The 19,486-nt window shown below is 36.9% G+C and overlaps 1 protein-coding gene across 3 annotated transcripts in view; it reads right to left on the reverse strand.

Moving 5' to 3' along the window:
• Window positions 1-19,486, reverse strand: part of CNTLN (centlein) — a 370,084-nt gene that overhangs the window by 269,474 nt on the left and 81,124 nt on the right. For all 3 annotated transcript variants that reach the window (XM_058431391.1, XM_058431390.1, XM_058431389.1), the window contains exon 3: window positions 1,671-1,755. In XM_058431391.1, the coding sequence (XP_058287374.1) occupies window positions 1,671-1,755 (85 nt within the window). The remainder of the gene's footprint in view (window positions 1-1,670; window positions 1,756-19,486) is intronic.

A 19,486-nucleotide genomic window follows, 5' to 3' on the forward strand; every position in this document is an offset into this window, starting at 1 on the left:
GCAGCTTAGCCTAATCCAATTAATACACCAGGCACATGACAACATTTACCTATTTTAGAGTACATTTTAATGTTGTTTGACACTTGTGTGGTAAATACAACTGTTTCTTTCCAGAACAAATTTACTAAAATGTTACTCTTAACATTTTATCCTTATAGTACCAATTATGACATTTTCTATAAGAAAAACTCAACTTTGGAAAAGGTATAAATTTCAAATTTATATGTTTATTGGAATCAATATTCCTTTTTAGAAAGAACAGATAGAAGTGTAGGGAATGGAACTTTTAGTCTTTTCATAAAACAACTTTGTAACAATAACTGATCCTAGATCAAAGTTCTCATGAACCTTTAATTGGTTAGAAAGGAAAATAAATTCAAAAGTCAAAAGAACATGGTTGCCAAAAAGGTACCTCCTAAGAAAAATTATAATTTATTTACTCCATAATGAGCTTGAGTATAAAATGAATTTAAATATTATATAACGATATTAGCCACTCTTAAATTTCTTTCACTTCTTTTTTGAGATGTTTGTATCTTGAAAATTGTTCTAGGAAGCATGACCACGTGCACTTTTGCAGTGATTATATACTGATTATATAATCACACATAATTTTACATATTACATATACATATAATTATATGTAATTGTATAATTTACTGATTATACATAAAAGACAGGACTGTACTTGATATAGTTTGAATATCTGTCCCTGCCCAAATCTCACATTGAATTGTAATCTCCAAAGCTGAAAGTGGGGGCTGGTGAGGGCTGTTTGGGTCACGAGGGTGGATCCCTCATGGCTTGATGCTGATTTTGCATAGGGAGTGAGTTTTCATGAGCTCTCGTTGTTTAAGTGTGTGGCATATACCCAGTAATGGGATGCTGGGTCAAATGGTTATTCTAGTTCTAGATCCCTCAGGAATCGCCACACTATGGCACAAGTATACGTATGTAACAAACCTGCACGTTGTGCACATGTACCCTAGAACTTAAAGTATAATAAAAAATATATATATATAAAAAAATTTAAAAAAAAAGTGTGTGGCACCTCCCTCGCCATGCCCTGTCTCTCTCTCTTGCTCCTGCTATAACCACGTGAAGTGTCACATGCTTTGCCTTCTGACATGAGTAAAGCTCCTTGAGGCCTCCCCAGAAGCAGATGTTGCTATGCATCCTGTACTGTCTGCAGAACCATAAGCCAATGAAACCTCTTTCTTATTAATCACCCAGTTTCAAGTATTTATTTGTAACAGTGGAAGAACAGCCTAATATAGTACTAATATAAAAATACAAGTTTTAAGTGTAAATATGATCCCAATTTTTATCTTTTCTACAAATAAAACCATCTGAAAATTTACAAGTTTTAGAAGTAAATGATAACTGCTAATAATGGCAAAATTCAACAAAATAAAGAATAATAGCTAGACACTATTATAAAACTGTAACATTAGATAAAGAGTTATAGCCTATTAATTCAGAAAACAAAAGGGTACAAGCAAAGTATTAATGATGAATAATCTTACTAGTGACTTCAAAATAGTAATGCTTTAACATAAGGACTCTGATATTCTCAATAAACACTATTGCAAAAAAATAAAAATAATTTTGAAGATCTACTACCGAAAACAAATATAGTTAATTTTAAATATTTTTATTGTAACACCAACCTGTTCAAATTCTTGTATTTTGGCATCCTTGACTTGCAGAATTTCTAGAACTTTTCTGTCTTTAGCTTCAGATTTCTGTTTTTCTCTAGATACAAAAAAGTATAGTTTATTAGTCATAATTGGTAGCTAATACTTTAAATTTTCATATCCCAAATATTAATATCACTTTAAAATATAGAAAATTAAAGCATCTTGAGTTGACAGCTCTTTCGGAATTAATCAGAAACCATAAGGCAAGAGACAGCAACTTACAACTGCTGAAAACTAAGACAACTTCATATTAAAAGAACAGTTTCATTTCCAGATTTAGGTGTACGATAAAAATTACATAAAACATGGTTTAACCTTGATTGCAATAACCATAATGTCATCGCTTTGAAAATAATTAAAATTAAGTAAATATGTTCTTGTTAATTTAAGCTTTCATATACACAATTATATTAAGGATAAAATTTACCATTTTTTAAGTAACAGTCTCAAAAGAGAGAGTGACAGAGATTTACTTATAGTCGATACCCTATAACTAGAATTTTTTTATTTCTGACACCTTCCTATACATTTCTAGTCTCTGAGAATACTATTAACCAAACTAAGTGGTAGTTGTACAATCAAAGCATAGTTCTCTGGGAAACAGAAAATCACAATACTTGTAAAGAATGACTATCTTCTAAAACAAATATAGCTTTTAAACAAATATAGGTTTATAAAGAAAAGGAGGAAAAGGGAAAGGAAGGAACAAAGGTCTGAAGAGATTGTATAATCAGGCTGACACCAGTCAATTTATATTATAAATAAGGGGAAATTTATTGGACACTGACTTACATTTTTTAAAAAGGTCACAAATAAAATATATGGTATTCATAGAAAAACATAAAAAATTAAACAGACAAATCTATATCTCTGAGAATCACAAATTAAACAAAAATAAAAAACTATAAATGGGGATGAAGCTACTGTTTGCTGTTCCCCCAGAGCCAGACGCAGGCTGAGGTGGAAAGGAGCTTGACTTCTGGGGTTAATAGGGAATACGAGTGCCTTACCCAGTATGCAGAAGCACAACCAGGCTCATTGTGTGGGATGGGAATGCTAACTCATGAAATGAAGCTGGAAAAACGCTTCCCCCCATCCTTGCCTACAACCAAGGCTTATATTAGAGTCTAGAAAGGCAAAAGTTTATAGATGTAGCTCCCCAATCAAGAGTTGAGCCAAAACACCCTGCAGCTGAGGCTAGGTATAGCAAAACCTCTATAAAACCTATTTCAGGAAAGAGACTTGGGTGAGATTGACAATTTAAAGGCAACTATAAAATTTCTAGAAAAAAAGATAGGCATTAGATAAGGATGTGGTGGTGGAGAAAGAGGAGGAAGTAAACAGTAACAGTAACAGCAATCTTCCGTCTTGAGATATGACCCCAAACAAAAAAATTCAAAATACATGAACCCACATACACTGACATACTAGTTCAAGTCAAAAGACGGAATCCTCTAGAAAAAATAAAAATAACCAAATACAGTGAAAAAGACTAAAATAAGTAAGTTAAAGGTCCGTAAAGACAAAAGAATAACTAATGTTAAAAGTAAAGATGAGAGATGAAACACAATCAGGTAGATGTAAAGAAGCTATTAAAATCTTGAAGATAAAAAATTATAATCACTGAAGTAAAAAACAACTAAATGGACTAAGCTCAAAACTAGACACAAAAAGAGATTAGTGAAACGAGGGATAGTAATGAGGGATTCATCTAGAACACTACACAGGAAAATAGTGAGATTAAAAACATGAAAACACAGTTGAGACAAGTTTCTTTGGGAAACTCTAACATATGCCTACAACATTCCAGAAGTAATAACTATGGGATGAAAAATAAAGCAATATTTCAAGAGGTAACTGCTGAGAATATTTTAGAATTAAATAAAGTTCTCAGATTGAAGAAATACCTACCAGAATAAATAAAAGAAAGCCACATCTAATACATTAATCCATCACTCATTCAAGTATTTATTGCACATTTATTATATGACAGTCATTGGACTAGGGACTAGAGATATTGGAGGGAACAAAATAAACCAAGGTGCTGCCTTCATGGAATTAACATTTTAGTACATAGATAATGACGATAAATAATACATAGTATGTCAAATTGCTATCAGTATAATAAGGACAATAAATTAGGGTAACGAAGAAAGGAATTCCCAGTCCTAGAGAAGTTGAGAGTGAAACAAACGTTGTTGTTACTTTATATAGAATAGTTAATATGTAACTCTCCTTAAAAGTAATATTATATTTGAGGAGAGATCTAAAGGAAGGAAGGAAGAGTCATGAAGACCCTAGGGAAGAGTTTTCCAAGTCAAGTCATGGAACTAGTAGCAAGAGCAAAGACACAAGAGCAAGAGCAATTGGTATATTCAAATAACAGCACAGAAGTACATATATTTATAGTAAAGTAGATAAGGAAATGGTAGCTAAGAACAGAGAAATCACTGGGGATAAAATAATATGTGGCCTTCTAGGCCCTGTGAAATTTGGATCTGAAGTAAAATGGGAAGGTAACGAGCAGAGAAATAACATATAACATTCTAAGAGTATCAATGGCTGGTGGGTTGAGGACAGACCTTAAGGGTCAAGGGAGAAAGCAAAAAGACAAGTTAGAAAGCAAATGAAACAGCCAGGTAAAAAAGAAAGGTGAATTGTACGAGATAGGCAGATGCAGTGGTATTGAGAAGTGATTAAATTTTGGATATTTTTAAGGTAGAGCTAACAGGATTTCTTGATAGAAAAGTCAGGAATGTCTCCCAAGCTTTTGCCTACACAACTGGAAGAATGGAGTAGACATTATCTGAGACACAGAGAAGAAGTTTGGTGGACACAAGGATTTCAAATGTGGACATAATAAGTTTGGGATGCCTAATCAACATCTAAGAGGAGTAGGCAGTTGGATTAAAAAGTCTGGAATCAGTAAAAAAGTTAAGGCTGGAGATACAACTTTAGGAGTCATCCAAATACAGTAGTTCCCCCTTACCCTCAGTTTCACTTTCCATGGCTTCAGTTACCAGCAGTCAACTGTGATCCAAAAATATTAAACGATAAATTCCAGAAATAAACAATCCATAAGCTTTAAATTGCAGTGCTATTCTGAATGCATGAAAAAACTTGCACTGTCCAACTCCCAACTCACATAGGACATGAATCATCTCTTTGTTGAAAGTATCCATGCTATAAACACTACCTGCCTATTACTGTGTAGGAAAAAACATAGTGTACATAAGGTTCAGTGCTATCCAGGTTTCAGGTATCCGGTGGGAGGCTTGGAACATATCCCCCATGGATAAGGCAGACTACTGTATTTTTAAGACCATAAGGGTAGATAAGTTCGCCTAGGGAGTGATTTTGCATAAAGAAGTATGAGGATTCAGTCCTGGAGCATTTCAACATTTATAGATTGGTAAGGTAAGGAAAAAACATCACATGAAACTAAGAAGGATGAGCCAGTAATTTAAGAGAATCAAGAGAAAGAGCTAAGTGAATAGAATTTAGTAGAAAGGAATGATCAAGTATATCAAATGCCGCAAACACACTAAAGACTGAGGAATGACTGCTGGATTTAGCAATATTAATGTATTAGTCTATTTTCACACTGCTGATAAAGACATACCCGAGACTGGGAAGAAAAAGAGGTTTACTTGGACTTACAGTTCGACATGGCTGGGGAGGCCTCAGAATCACGGCAGGAGGTGAAAGGTACTTCTTACACATGGCAGCGGCAAGAGAAAATGAAGAAGATGCAAAAGCGGAAACCCCTGATAAAACCATCAGATCTCCCTTGCTTTCATATACCATGATATTCACTACCACGAGAACAGTACAGGGGAAACCGCCCCCATGGTTCAAATTATTGCCCACTAGGTCCTTTCCATAACACACTGGGAATTAAGGGAGTACAACTGAAGATGAGATTTGGGTGGAGACACAGAGCCTAATCATATCAATTAAGGTCAGTAGTGATATCTTGACGAGAACTATTTTAGGAGGATGGTGATTACAAAGCCTAATTAGAGTGAGTTCAAGTGAGAAAGAAAAACATAGAAATACTGAAGAGTACTCTTCAGAGGAATTTTGCACAGAAAGGAGCAGAGAAATGGCAAAATAGTTCAAGGGAAATATGAGATCACAAGAGTTTGTTTTTGTTTTTGTTTTAAACATGGCAGATAAGACAGCCTGTGTGTATGCGGACAGGAATGATCCAGGGCAGTGAGAGACACTGATAATGCAGGACAGAAAAGAGAATTGCAGTCCAACATCTTTGAATCCTTGAGGCTTGAAGCGTACATACAGTTTGTTTGGCCTTAGGTAAATATAAACAGTTCTCCCAAGAAATAAAAAGAGAGAATATGAGAACAGATTCAGATATGTTGGTAGATACAGTTATGGGAAGGAATAAAAGCTCCTTTCTAAGAGTTTCCACTTTCTCAATGGTATATGAAAGCAAGGGTATCCAACAGCTGAAAGTAAGAATGGGAAAAGAAGTGTTGGAAGTTGAGAAGAGAGAAACAAAACATTCTAGGATACTGAGATAGTAAGTGGGCCAGGAAAAAATAGGACGATGACCAGGCAGTACTGAGGACCACTTAAAATTAGTGGTCATAAATTTATACAAGATCATTGTCATCATGGTTCAGGGTCTTTCTCAAGCCAAGTTTAGCCCTTTGGATGCAGGCACACAAAAGGTGGAGAACTGGAATAAACCACACAGGAAATTTTGCAAACACGTATATTACAATGATTTATTTTTACCATTTGCACTTTATCTTGCTTTATTATTTTGTTTTCTACTTACTATACATTAATAGCACATTTAATACATAATTGCAATCCATTATGTACAACTAGGCCTTCTTTTGTTTCTTACATTAATAATAAAATATAATGTACTTTCAGAAATTGATGAATTTCTGCCCCTTTTTATTTTATGTTTTGGCGTTGCCTGTCAATATATCTACCATTTTATATTTTAGTGTTTTTATTGATTTATACAACTATTTTATGTTAAAATATATGCACTTTACCTATAATTTGTCACTAATATATTATCTCAAATTATCACTTGAATGTTTAACTTACCATTATAAAATCAGAAGTACTGCAAAAGAATACTAAATCTATTAGAGGTATATACATTAGGAGGAAAATAACCAGATCCCAAAAGTTAGGGCATGATAGGGTTTACTCAGGGACAAAGACCCAGATCATGAAAGTCAAAGCATTAACTACAGTCAGATAGTTCCTTTGTAAGTTCTTTTCCAGATATACCATGAATCTATTTTTAACTGTCCAGGAGTTAGTTTCATTTATAAGGTTACAAAGGAATATAAATCATTCCATATAAAGACATATGCACCCATATATTCACTGTAGCACTATTTACAATAGCAAAGACATGGAATCAACATAAATGCCCATCAATGATGGACTGGATAAAGAAGATGTGGTACATATACACTGTGGAATACTACAAAGCCATAAAAAAGAACAAGATCATGTCCTTTGCAGGGACATGGAAGGACCTGAAGGTTATTATCCTCAGAAAACTAATGCAGGTAGAAAAAATCAAATATTGCATGTGCAACATGTTCTCGCCTATAAGCGGGAGCTAAATGATGAGAACCCATGGCTGCACAGAGGGGAACAACACACATTGGGTCCTATAAGAGAGTGCAGGGTGGGACAAGGTAGAAGATCAGGAAAAATAACTGATGGGTACTAGGCTTAATACCTGGGTGATAAAATAATTTGTATAACAAACTCCCATGACACAAGTTTACCTTTAAAGTTTACCTAAAAAACATTTAACTATATTACAAACCTGCACATGTACACCTAAACTTAAATGTTTTAAAAAAAAAACTGTACAGTTAGTCTTTATAATCCCCTCTTCTATAATAAGCTTAAGATCCCCACTAATGTCCGAATGAATTCTGGTGGTCCTTTTAAATGAGATACGGATAATACTAGATTATGTGCCACCAAACCCAAACAAAAGCATTATTACAGCTTCCAAATGAGCTTGATACTAGGCTAATTATCTCCTGTGACACAAGTATGTACACAGACTCACAGTCTAACTAGTGGTTAGGTTGCCAGAGCACTAGCATCATCATCACCTAGGTTAGAAATGCATGTTCTTCAGCCCAATCCAGATGCACTGAATCAAGAACTCTGAGTGGGGGCCCAGCAATCTGTGTTTAACAAGGTGCTATGGACTAAAGGTTTGTGTCTCCTCAAAATTCATATATTGAGGCCCTAATAACCAATGTCATAGTATTTGGAGGTAGGGCCTGTGAAGGCAATTAGGGTCATGAAGATTACTCCTTCATGAATGGGAATAGCACCTTAATGAGAGGGGACACTAGAGAGAGGATCTCTCTCTGTCATATGAAGATACAACAAAAAGGCAGCCATCTGCAAAGAGCCCTCACCAGAAACCACATTGGCTGGCATTTTAATTTTGTACTTCCCAGCTCCTGGAACCATGAGAATAAATGTTTGTTATTTAAGCCACCCAGGATTCTGTTTTAGCAGCCAGAACTGACTAAAACACAAGATCTCAAGCGATTCTGATGCACACTAAAGTGTGAGAGTCACCAAAATAACAATAACAGTTCCCAAAAGATTAATCTGAGTGACATAATATTGAAAAAATGTGTCATAAAGTGCCATATAAAATAAAAACTTCAAAAATATACCTGAATGGTATATCTTATAACCAAAAACCTCCAAAATTGACTAATATGTTATAATTTTGAAATTGAAAGATAATCAAAATTCAAAATATGGCAATTTGTCTAGCAGCTCCTCCTGGTGGTATGAGATGTCTAACATTTTCATAACAGGAAAATACTCCCAAGAAAAAATGGCGCTGTAACAGGAATACAGTATTTTCTACTTGAAAAAATAAAATTTTTAAATATTGTTTCAAGTTTATAATATGTCACCAACCAATCTGGTCAATTCAATTAATACATGTACTTGTATGTACTTACAAGACCTAAAAAAAAAAAAAGCTTCCTTTAAAAAAAAAAAAAAAGACACTGCCAGGAGCTGATGATGATCAATGACTGAGACAAACTCCTGTTTAGCTAATTAGAACCACTGATGTGCAATAATGATGTGAGCGAAGAATATTTGCAGACTTCTTTAGGATGAAAAATGAAGCGAAGAGAGGCTGTCAAATCTGTACAAGTTTTAAGCACCAATCATTTTTCCCAAGAGTACTTCCCATTTAAACATTTAACAATGCTGTACTTAGCCACATGAATTACCACGCTAACTTTCAGCCACTTTTCTAAACTCAAAAATCTGAGAAATTATTCTGAATCATTAAGAAACAAAATTTTATTACGTTATAGACCATGCCATATATTATACACTACACAGGATCATATTTTCTGGGTTTGAGCCCACTTTTAATGAGATGTCAAAATGAAATAGTAGAGTCTAAAAAAACATTTAACTATAAATGAGGTAGTGATATTGGTCTGAATTTGTAAACAAAATAAAAAAGCAAAACTTACTGAAGTTGGTTATTTTTGATTTACAGGCATAAATAATACACCAAAAAAAGCTATTTATTGGACTAACGTTTTCTTTCATTTGAGTAGAGAATCTATTAAAATGCAGATTTTATACCTATCAATGGCTTGCAATTTAAACAATTCCCAATTTCTAGTAAACATTAAGATTCTAAGACAGTAAGACTTAATAATAGAAGTTTAGGGAAATCAAAGTTATGCCATCATCAAATTATCCATTTATTCATGAACTATTTTAAAAGTATTTTCTTATTAAGAATATGCATAGTGAATTACTGGAATGGCATCTATAAACAATATACCAATAATAAAACTTGAAAAAGTGGTTGCAAAAATATTGTAGAAACACATTTTACTCCACAGTAAAAGCAACTATTTAAAAAAAGAAAACTTTCATATGTGGAATAAAAATAATTAAACAGATCCTAATACATGTAAAAACTTTGATATAAAATGTTTTAAGGGCTAAAGTGTAGTTAATATATCTACTTTATTTTTATACAAAACTGATTTTTTATTCTATAATCCAGAATTTAGAACTATTATATTTAATTTCCAGTATAAAATACATGTTTAAAATTATATTTGAAAGCCAAAACTTGTGCTGGAGAAGTTGGCAAATGACAAATGATTGACATTTTTTTCCTTATTCAATCAGACTACAATGCAGAAGGCTAAGATTCATCAGGTTAAGATGTGAATCTGAATCTGTAAATTATGGAGTACAGCTGAACTCTTTAAACAAAGAAGCAACAATTCAAAAGAACACATCTGCTTATATTAAATATATTACTAAATAAGATCAGATACTTTTTATATATCAGATACTCATTCAACACCATTTCTAAATATACAAAGCTGAAACTCAAAACAAAACCTTTTTCTGTTTTTTACTTAGAAATTAAGTGACTATTTCCTGATTTTCTTATATTTCGTCTCTTTTAACTATTTGTCCAGATATTTCTGCATATACTCAACATTTATTATGTAAAATAACATAAAAGAGAAGGAAAAGATTGGGCATTATATGCCTTTTATGATTGTGCAAATATTTTTCACCCAGAATCTAGAAGTTTCTTCCAGTGTTCAAAAATCAGCACTTCAGAACAGACTGTTTTAACATCTGCACATCACCAGGGTTGCCCCCAAGGATTTTTAAATGATGCCTGCCTGTGCTGAATAAAGTGCTAACTTGCACCTTGCATTTCAAACTGTGTCCTGAGCAGCCATCCAGTTGGTACAACACCAGCTGAATTCCCACAGGCCACTGTTCACTCAGGCTTGACTACAATTATCATGTCAATGTTTTGTGCTCCTATATGCAGATATGCACACATGCAAGCTGCATAATACTTTCTTCTCCACGGAATGTTGAGTTACGTTCAATGTTCTGGGAATTTTTAAGAAAACAGAAATAAACTCTCACCAAATAAAGGTGATCACGATTATTTTACCTTAAAAACAAAAGCTATGTTTCTGTACCACCTTCTGCCATGTGTATAAAGATTAAATTTTTAAAGTAACTATTCCTCACTATAATCTCACAATTATTTAATTTAAAACTCTTCATAAAAGTTAAAAGACTATTTGGTTAAGCTTCCTGCATCCATTGTAAAAGTTTGAATGTGATTATTCATGCTTTATTGCAAGTACTCTCACCTTGGACATAAGAGTGGTTCCAATTAAACACCTTTCAGTTAGTTCCCATGACCATCCATCCACATCCCTGCCTAGGCAATCATGGCTGTTGCAACAGGAAAAGTGCTCAGCAAAAATATATTTATGCCCTGGGTGGAACTGCCTGGCAGCATTGCTACCAGATGGCATAATTCTGGCAGCTACAGTTCTGGGGTCTCCAAACAGCCATGCTACTACCATGCTCCAAACTGCAACCCCTGTGCAGCCAATGTTGGCTTAATACACACGGGACAGGGTACAACCATATAGCAGCTGTGTAACCCATGTGCTTTGGAGTGGAAAGGAGCAGGAGGGAGGTGGTCCCAGTGGTGAGAGAATATAACATAACCTTATAGAAACAGTCTCCTTATCAAACATGCAAACACCTAAACTTTAACTCTAAAAATTGAAATAAAATAAGAAATAGAAATAAAAATAAGATAATCTCTCCTTTACTATGAAATTAAATCTTTGAACACAAGTGTATCAAGGATATAGCACACACATCCTTGATAAACGTATCAGTAAAACCTTAATAAATAGGCCAATAAAAACATGTCAGTAAAATCTAAAAATTATCTTGACTTTATTCCCTTTTACCATTCTAATTTTCCGGAATTGAGTTTTCATTACCAAACACAAGGAGGAGGAAAACAACTGAAAATAGAAAGTGAGCACAAGAAAAAAGTATTAACAAGTCTATAAAAAAAGTACAGTATATTAAAAAGAAAGCAAACCACGTCTCCAAAATTTACACAACTAGCAAGCCAGGATTACAAATCCAGTTGCCTGACTCAATAACTTGTGTTCTTAACCACTAATTATCAAAAATAGCTTGGGGGACAGTTCCAAGTTGGTCGAATGGGAACAGCTCCAGTCTACAGCTCCAAGCGTGAGCGACTCAGAAGACGGGTGATTTCTGCATTTCCAACTGAGGTAATGGGTTCATCTCACTGGGGCGTATTATATAGTGGGTGCAGGACAGGGTGCAGCCCACCAAACGTGAGCCGAAAGCAGGGCAAGGCATCGCCTCACCCGGGAAGCATAAGGGGTCAGGGAATTCCCTTTCCTAGCAAAGGGAAGCTGTGACAAACAGCACCTGGAAAATCGGTTCACTCCCACCCTAATACCACGCTTTTCCAATGGTCTTAGCAAATGGCACACCAAGAGATTATATTCCACGCCTGGCTCAGAGGGTCCCACACCCACGGAGCCTCACTCATTGCTAGCACAGCAGTCTGAGATCCAACTGCAAGGTGGCAGCAAGGCTGGAGGAGGGGTGCCCGCCATTGTTGAGGCTTGAGTAGGTAAACAAAGCGGCCAAGAAGGTCGAACTTGGTGGAGCCCACCGCAGTTCAAGGAGGCCTGCCAGGCTCTGTAGACTCCACCACCTGGGGGCAGGGTATAGCCAAACAAAAGGCAGCAGAAATCTCTGAAGACTTAAATGTCCCTGTCTGACAGCTTTGAAGAGAGTAGTGGTTCTCCCAACACGGAGTCTGAGATCTGAGAACGGTCAAACTGCCTCAAGTGGGTCCCTGACCCCCGAGTAGCCTAAATGGGAGGCACCACCTGGTAGGGGCAGACTGACAACTCACACGGCCGGATACCCCTCTGAGATGAAGCTTCCAGAGGAACGATCAGGCAGCAAATTTGCTGTTCAGCAATATTCGCTGTTCTGCAGCCTCTGCTGCTGACACCCAGGCAAACAGGATGTGGAGTGGACCTCAAGCAAACTCCAACAGACCTGCAGCTAAGGGTCCTGACTGTTAGAAGGAGAAATAACAAACAGAAAGGACGTCCACACCAAAACCCCAACTGTACATCACCATCATCAAAGACAAAAGGTAGATAAAACCACAAAGATGGGGAAAAAACAGCAGAAAAGCTGAAAATTCTAAAAATCAGAGCAACTCTCCCCCTCCAAAGGAATGCAGCTCCTCGACAGTAACAGAACAAAGCTAGATGGACAATGACTTTGATGAGTTGAGAGAAGAAGGCTTCAGACAATCAAACTTCTCTGAGCTAAAGGAGGAAGTTTGAACCCATCATAAAGAAGCTAAAAACCTTAAAAAAAGATTAGATAAATGGCTAACTAGAATAACCAGTGTAGAGAAGTCCTTAAATGATGTTATGGAGCTGAAAACCACACTATGTGACGAATGCACAAGTTTCAGCAGCCAATTTGATCAAGTAGAAGAAAGGGTATCAGTGACTGACTCAAATGAATGAAATGAAGCGAGAAGGGAAGTCTAGAGAAAAAAAGAGTAAAAAGAAACAAACAAAGCCTCCAAGAAATATGGGACTATGTGAAAAAACCAAATCTACGTCTCATCGGTGTACCTGAAAATGATGGGGAGAATGAAAACAAGTTGGAAAACACTCTGTGGGATATTATCCAGGAGAACTTCCCCAGCCTAGCGAGACAGGCCAACAACCAAATTCAGGAAATACAGAGAATGCCACAAAGATACTCCTCGAGAAGAGCAACTCCAAGACACATAATTGTCAGATTCACCAAAGTTGAAATGAAGGAAAAAATATTAAGGGCTGCCAGAGAGAAAGGTCGGGTTACACACAAAGGGAAGACCATCAGACTAACAGCTGATCTCTCGGCAGAAACTCTACAAGCCAGAAGAGAGTGGGGGCCGATATTCAACATTCTTAAAAGAATTTTTCAACCCAGAATTTCATATCCAGCCAAACTAAGCTTCATAAGTGAAGGAGAAATAAAATCCTTTACACACAAGCAAATGCTGAGAGATTTTGTCACCACCAGGCCTGGCCTAAAAGAGCTCCTGAAGGAAGCACTAAACATGGAAAGGAACAACCGGTACCAGCCACTGCAAAAACATGCCAAATTGTAAAGACTAGCAAGGCTAGGAAGAAAATGCATCAACTAACAAGCAAAATAACCAGCTAACATCATAATGACAGGATCAAATTCACACATAACAATATTAACTTTAAATGTAAATAGGCTAAATGCTCCAATTAAAAGACACAGACTGGCAAATTGGATAAAGAGTCAAGACCCATCAGGGTGTCGTATTCTGGAGACCCATATCACGTGCAAAGACACAAATACACTCAAAATAAAGGGATGGAGGAAGATCTACCAAGCAAATGGAAAACAAAAAAAGGCAGGGGTTGCAATCCTGGTCTCTGATAAAACAGACTTTATATCAACAAAGATCAAAAGAGACAAAGAAGGCCACTACATAATGGTAAAGGGATCAATTCAACAAGAAGAGCTAACTATCCTAAATGTATATGCACCCAATACAGGAGCACCCAGATTCATAAAGCAAGTCCTTAGAGACCTACAAAGAGACTTAGACTCCCACACAATAATAATGGGAGACATAAACACCCCACAGTCAACATTAGACATATCAACAAGTCAGAAAGTTAACAAGGATATCCAGGAATTGAACTCAGCTCTGCACCAAGCAGACCTAATAGACATCTACAGAAATCTCCACCCCATATCAACAGAATATACATGCTTCTCAGCACCACATCGCACTTATTCCAAAATTGACCACATAGTTGGAAGTAAAGCACTCCTCAGCAAATGTAAAAGAACAGAAATTATAACAAACTGTCTCTCAGACCACAGTAAAATCAAACTACAACTCAGGATTAAGAAACTCACTCAAAACCACTCAACTACATGGAAACTGAACAACCTGCTACTACTGGGTACATAACGAAATGAAGGCAGAAATAACGATGTTCTTTGAAACCAACAAGAACAAAAACACAACATACCGGAATCTCTGGGACACATTCAAAGCAGTGTGTAGAGGGAAATTTACGGCACTAAATGCCCACAAGAGAAAGCAGGGAAGATCTAAAACTGACACCCTAACATCTAGAGAAGCAAGAGCAAACACATTCAAAAGCTAGCAGAAGGCAAGAAATAACTAAGATCAGAGCAGAACTGAAGGAGATAGAGACACGAAAAACACTTCAAAACATCAATGAGTCCAGGAGCTGGTTTTTTGAAAAGATCAACAAAATTGATAGACCGCTAGCAAGACTAATAAAGAAGAACAGAGAGAAAAATCAAATAGACGCAATAAAAAATGATAAAGGGGATATCACCACCGATCCCACAGAAATACAAACTACCATCAGAGAATACTATAAACACCTCTATGCAATAAACTAGAAAATCTAGAAGAAATGGATAAATTCCTCGACACATACACCCTCCCAAGACTAAACCAGGAAGAAGTGGAATCCCTGAATAGACTAATCACAGGCTCTGAAATTGAGGCAATAATGAATAGCCTACCAACCAAAAAAAGTCCAGGACCAGATGGATTCACAGCCGAATTCTACCAGAGGTACAAGGAGGAGCTGGTACCATTCCTTCTGAAACTATTCCAATCAATAGAAAAAGAGGGAATCCTCCCTCACAAATTTTATGAGGCCAGCATCACCCTGATACCAACGTCTGGCAGAGACACAACCAAAAAAGAGAATTTCAGACCAATATCCTTGATGAGCATCCACGCAAAAATCCTCAATAAAATACTGGCAAATCAAATCCAGCAGCACATCAAAAAGCTTATCCACCATGACCAAGTGGGCTTCATCCCTGGGATGCAAGGCTGGTTCAACATAGGCAAATTAATAAACATAATCCAGCATATAAACAGAACGAAAGACAAAAACCACGTGATTATCTCAATAGATGCAGAAAAGGCCTTTGACAAAATTCAACAGCCCTTCATGCTAAAAACTCTCAATAAATTAGGTATTGATGGGACATATCTCAAAATAATAAGAGCTATCTATGACAAACCCACAGCCAATATCATACTGAATGGGCAAAAACTGGAAGCATTCCCTCTGAAAACTGGCAAAAGACAGGGATGCCCTCTCTCACCGCTCCTATTCAACATAGTGCTGGAAGTTCTGGCCAGGGAAATCGGGCAGGAGAAAGAAACAAAGGGTATTCAATTAGGAAAAGAGGAAGTCAAATTGTCCCTGTTTGCAGATGACATGATTGTATATCTAGAAAACCCCATTGTCTCAGCCCAAAATCTCCTTAAGCTGATGAGCAACTTCAGCAAAGTCTCAGGATACAAAATCCATGTACAAAAATCACAAGCATTCTTATACACCAATAACAGACAAACAGACAGCCAAATCATGAGTGAACTCCCATTCACAATTGCTTCAAAGAGAATAAAATACCTAGGAATCCAACTTACAAGGGACATGAAGGACCTCTTCAAGGAGAACTACAAACCACTGCTCAGTGAAATAAAAGAGGATACAAACAAATGGAAGAACATTCCATGCTCACGGATAGGAAGAATCAATATCATGAAGGATAGGAAGAATCAATATCGTGAAAATGGCCATACTGCCCAAGGTAATTTATAGATTCAATGCCATCCCCATCAAGCTACCAATGACTTTCTTCACAGAATTGGAAAAACTACTTTAAAGTTCATAAGGAACCAAAAAAGAGCCCACATCGCCAAGTCAATCCTAAGCCAAAAGAACAAAGCCGGAGGCATCACACTACCTGACTTCAAACTATACTACACGGCTACAGTAACCAAAACAGCATGATACTGGTACCAAAACAGAGATATAGATAAAACAGAACAAAGCCCTGAGAAATAACGCCGCATATCTACAACTATCTGATCTTTGACAAACCTGACAAAAACAAGAAATGGGGAAAGGATTCCCTATTTAATAAATGGTGCTGGGAAAACTGGCTAGCCATATGTAGAAAGCTGAAACTGGATCCCTTCCTTACACCTTATACAAAGATTAATTCAAGATGGATTAAAGACTTACATGTTAGACCTAAAACCATAAAAACCCTAGAAGAAAACCTAGGCATTACCATTCAGGACATAGGCATGGGCAAGGACTTCATGTCTAAAACACCAAAAGCAATGGCAACAAAAGCCAAAATTGACAAGTGGGATCTAATTAAACTAAAGAGCTTCTGCACAGCAAAAGAAACTACCATCAGAGTGAACAGGCAACCTACACAATGGGAGAAAACTTTCGCAACCTACTCATCTGACAAAGGGCTAATAACCAGAATCTACAATGAACTCAAACAAATTTACAAGAAAAAAACAACCCCATCAAAAAGTAGGCAAAGGAAATGAACAGACACTTCTCAAAAGAAGACATTTATGTAGGCAAAAAACACATGAAGAAATGCTCATCATCACTGGCCATCAGAGAAATGCAAATCAAAACCACAATGAGATACCATCTCACACCAGTTAGAATGGCCATCATTAAAAAGTCAGGAAACAACAGGTGCTGGAGAGGATGTGGAGAAATAGGAACACTTTTACACTGTTGGTGGGACTGTAAACTAGTTCAATCATTGTGGAAGTCACTGTGGTGATTCCTCAGGGATCTAGAACTAGAAATACCATTTGACCCAGCCATCTCATTGCTGGGTATATACCCAAAGGACTATAAATCATGCTGCTATAAAGACACATGCACACATACGTTTATTGTGGCACTATTCACAATAGCAAAGACTTGGAACCAACCCAAATGTCCAACAACGATAGATTGGATTAGGAAAATGTGGCACATATACACCATGGAATACTATGCAGCCATAAAAAATGATGAGTTCACGTCCTTTGTAGGGACATGGATGAAACTGGAAATCATCATTCTCAGTAAACTATCACAAGGACAAAAAACCAAACACTGCATGTTCTCACTCATAGGTGGGAACTGAACAATGAGAACACATGGACATCGGAAGGGGAACATCACACTCTGGGGACTATTGTGGGGTGGGGGGAGGGGGGAGGGATAGCATTAGGAGATATACCTAATGCTAAATGACAAGTTAATGGGTGCAGCACACCAACATGGCACATGGATACATATGTAACAAACCTGCACATTGTGCACATGTACCCTAAAACTTAAAGTATAATAATAATAAAATAAAAATAAAAATAAAAAAACAAATAACAAAAGTAAAAAGATGAAATAAAAAAAAAAAGAAAAAGGAGACATTACAACCAATACCACAGAAATTCAAAGGATTAGTAGCAGCTACTATGAGCAACTATATGCCAATAAATTGGAAAATCTAGAACAAATAGATGAATTCCTTGACACATACAACCTACCAAAATTGAATCATGAAGAAATCCAAAACCTGAACAGACAAGTAACAAGTGATGAGATCGAAGCCATAACAAAAAAAGTCTTCCAGCACAGAAGAGCCCAGCACCCAATGGCTTCAATGCTGAACTCTACCAAACATTTAAAGAACTAATACCAATCATATTTAAAGTAGTTTGAAAAACAGAGGAGGGAATACTTCCAAATTCATTCAACAAGGCTAGTCTTACCCTGATACCAAAACCAGACAAAGACACATCAAATAAAGGAAACCACTGGCCAATATCCCTGATGAACATTGATGCAAAAATCCTCAACAAAATAGTACCAAACCAAATTCAACAACACATGAAAAAGGTCATTCATCATGACCCAGTGGGATTTATCCTGGGGAAGCAAGAATAGTTCAACATATGCAAATCAGTCAATGGGATATATCCTATCAACATAATAAAGCACAAAAACCACATGATCATTTCAATTGATGGTGAAAAAGCAGTTCATAAAATTGAACATTGCTTCAGGATAAAAACCCTCAAAAAACTGGGTATAAAAGAAACAAATCTCAATACAATAAAAGGCATAAATGACAAACCAAAAGCTAGTATTAATATTGAATGTGGAAAAACTGTCTTTCCTCTAAGATGTGGAACATGACAAGGATGTCCACTTTCACCTCTGTTATTCAACATAGTATTGGAAGTCCTAGCTAGAGCAATCAGACAAGAGCATGAGATAAAGAGCATCCAAACTGGAAAGGAAGAGGTCAAATTCACCTTGTTTGGAGAAAATATCATCTTATATTTGGAAAAACCTAAAGACTCCACAAGAAAATTGTTAGAACTGATAAACTCAGTAAAGTTGCATGATACAAAGTCAGTATACAAGGGAGGGGCCAAGATAGCCAAATAAGAACAGATCTGGTCTGCAGCTCCCAGCGAGACCAACGCAGAAGGTGGGCAATTTCTGCATTTCCAACTGAGGGACACAGTTCATCTCACTGGGACTGGTTAGGCAGTAGGTACAAAGCACAGAGGGTGAGCAGAAGCAGGGTGGGGTACCGTCTCACCCAGGAAGTACAAGGAACTGGGGGGCCTCCCTCCCCCAGCCAAGGGAAGCCATAAGGGACTGTGCTACCAGGCCCAGGTACTACAATTTTCCCACGGTTTTTGCAATCTGCACAACAGAAGATTCCCTCGTGTGCCGACACCACCAGGGACCTGGGTCTCAAGCACAAAACTGAGCTGCTGTTTGGGCAGACACTGAGCTAGCTGCAGGAGTTTTTTTCATACCCAGTAGGGCCTGCAACCCCAGTGAGACAAAACGGTTCACTACCCTGGCAAGGAGGCTGAGGCAGGAGAATGACGTGACCCCCAGGAGGCGGAGCTTGCAGTGAGCCGAGATCGC

This window comes from Hylobates moloch, unplaced genomic scaffold (assembly GCF_009828535.3).
Source record: "Hylobates moloch isolate HMO894 unplaced genomic scaffold, HMol_V3 SCAFFOLD_19, whole genome shotgun sequence".
Lineage (NCBI taxonomy): Eukaryota > Metazoa > Chordata > Mammalia > Primates > Hylobatidae > Hylobates > Hylobates moloch.